This window comes from Aspergillus ibericus, assembly GCF_003184845.1.
Source record: "Aspergillus ibericus CBS 121593 unplaced genomic scaffold BO80scaffold_39, whole genome shotgun sequence".
NCBI classification, from domain to species: Eukaryota; Fungi; Ascomycota; class Eurotiomycetes; order Eurotiales; family Aspergillaceae; genus Aspergillus; species Aspergillus ibericus.
This window is the reverse complement of record NW_020292137.1, coordinates 254,344-256,861: the sequence shown is the minus strand read 5'-3', so window position 1 is coordinate 256,861 and position 2,518 is coordinate 254,344. Positions and strand designations below refer to the sequence as shown.

The 2,518-nt window shown below is 16.7% G+C and overlaps 1 protein-coding gene across 1 annotated transcript; it reads right to left on the bottom strand.

Moving 5' to 3' along the window:
- Window positions 1–880: 880 nt before the first annotated feature.
- On the bottom strand, window positions 881–1,051 carry BO80DRAFT_362514 (uncharacterized protein; the record flags this gene model as incomplete). The annotated part of the gene is made up of 1 exon (XM_025716057.1): window positions 881–1,051. A coding segment is annotated over one exon (171 nt), but the record flags the coding sequence as incomplete, so codon positions are not given.
- Between the last annotated feature and the right edge of the window lie 1,467 nt (window positions 1,052–2,518).

The window sequence follows — 2,518 nt, the reverse complement described above, 5'->3', positions numbered from 1 at the left end:
TAAATAATTCTTTATATAGATTACTATAATAGAGAATAATACATTTACTATAAATTATAAAGATAATAATATTTCTTTAATTAAGAATAGTCAGGCTAAAATAAAGGGATGATATAATAATAATTCTATTTAAAATTATATAATTATATTTATTTTATTTACTTTTTTTATTATTTTCTTTAAGTGAGTGTTTATAATTTTTTTATTTGTCTTTTTTCTTCCTTATGCTTAAAGTTCTAGGGTAGTTAGCACCAATACGACCTTATTTTGTTGTGTTGAATGGCCGTCTTAAATAAATATTTATTAGAGAATAATAATTAAATAATAAAAATTTATTTATTTATATAAATTTTAATAGACGTTTTCTAGCATCCATTGACTACTATAAAGTAGAAAAAAAAATACTATAATATAAAAATAATTCTAGATAAATTATTAGTAGAAAATATAGAACCTTTAAAAAATTTAAAAATTATAACAATTTCCAAATAATGATAATTCCCAAATAATAATAATAAAATAATATAATTTACTTATTAAAGATTTATAAATATATTATTAATATTAATAATATATTCTGGAAATTTAGTTCAGAATTAATAGAATAAGTATTCTAATAATTTTATATAACATTCAATTTTTAAAGTCTTTTTAATATCTAATAAATATGTTTTCTATAAGCTTTCTTATCTAGTAAAAAGATAAAAATTTATTTAAATATATTATATAAAAACTTTGAAAAATCGAAACATTACTATATATATAATTTTAAAAACATTATTAGTGGATTAGTTTATTTAAATAATATAATTATATATTTAAATTAACTATATTAGATATAAAATAGTATTTTCTAAATGTTCTTTTCTTCAATATAAATTTAATAGTAAGTATTTTTAATATTCATTTTTAAAAAAGATTTAATTTTTAAAACTCTATCAAGAATCTTTAAATTAAAAAATGATAAATAATAAATTTTAATTAAAATGTTATTCAAATATTTATAATTTACATAGAAATATAAATTATTATTTTTTAAATATAAAAATACAGGTCTCTACTGGGCTTTTAAAAAATTATATTTAATTTAATTTTAAATTTTAATAATATGATTTTATAGGATCTCAAGTTCAGTCTTTCAAACAATATATAAAATTAAATAAAAATATTGTATTAGATTAAAAACTCATACTATAGTCCACAGAACTTAAAAAAAAATTATTAAAGAATATTCATTAAAAAATATTCTAAGATTATTAAAATTTAATAGTAAATTATAAGGTTCTTTCTTAGATAACTGAATATTTTTAGAGGTTATAATAATAATATATATTTCTATTTAAATTCGAAGTTCCTTTAGTGAATTACCTAGTAAAAAAGAATTAATAACATATTATATATTATTAATAATTTTATATCAATAAAATGATATATAGATCCTAGAATTTAATGATTGATAATAAAATAAAATTACTATCTAGTTACAGATTTTTATCATTCTTTATATAATATTATCTAAAAGTATGTATCCTTTCTTATAGATTAATAATAATAATAAATATTTTCTATATTAGTGATGGCCTTGTTTGGTTTTTTGTTAGGTTAGTTTCCGGAATTATAATATTTTCAATATAATTTTATTAAGTTTTATAAACTGTACTGTTTAGCTAAACGGATTAATTTGAACCTATACTATTACATAAATAGATTAGTTTTAAAACTGTACTACTAATGTCACAGTGCAACCTCCTAAGCTAGAAAGAGAGAAATACTACTGAGTCTTACTACCAGCACGTGACCCCAGACAAGTTTTAAACCATCTGTCCTCTAAACCCTGTCTGTAATCATTAACTATATTTTGTTTATTAATCTATATATAACTTAACCAGTAGCTAGCTTAGTATCTAATTAAAATCCTAATTATTATTTTTATTTAAATCCTGCCTCCCTGCTAGAATGTACTATTATATTATTTTTATTTACTTATATTTTAATATTATGTAGCTTTTTTTAAGATAGTAGACTTATAAAATAATTATTATTTTATAATCTTTAAATAATTCTAACAAACTAAATAAATTAATTTAATATATTTTTGAAACATAGTATAACTATTATAAATAAATCTTTATTTTTACTATGGGGGTTACTAGCAAATAAAACTACTTATAATAAAATCTTAATATTTAAAATATAATAACTATATATTAGGCCTAGTAGATTATAAAAATTAATTATTAATTAATTAGTATTCTAGCTACAAAGAGAATTATTATTAAAAAAATTAAACTCTAGTTAAATAAATTAAAATCATATAAGTTACTACATTAATAATTAATATTCTTATTTTTATTTTAAAACTTATAACTAAAAAACCTATAGCATTTTTTAATACAAATACTTATATTAATTAATCTTAAATTTTATATCTTTATTTTTCTCTCTAAATAATTATCTAATCTTAATAAGTTTAAAAGGAATTATTTAGATTTAAACTACTTTATCTTCTAGATTAAAG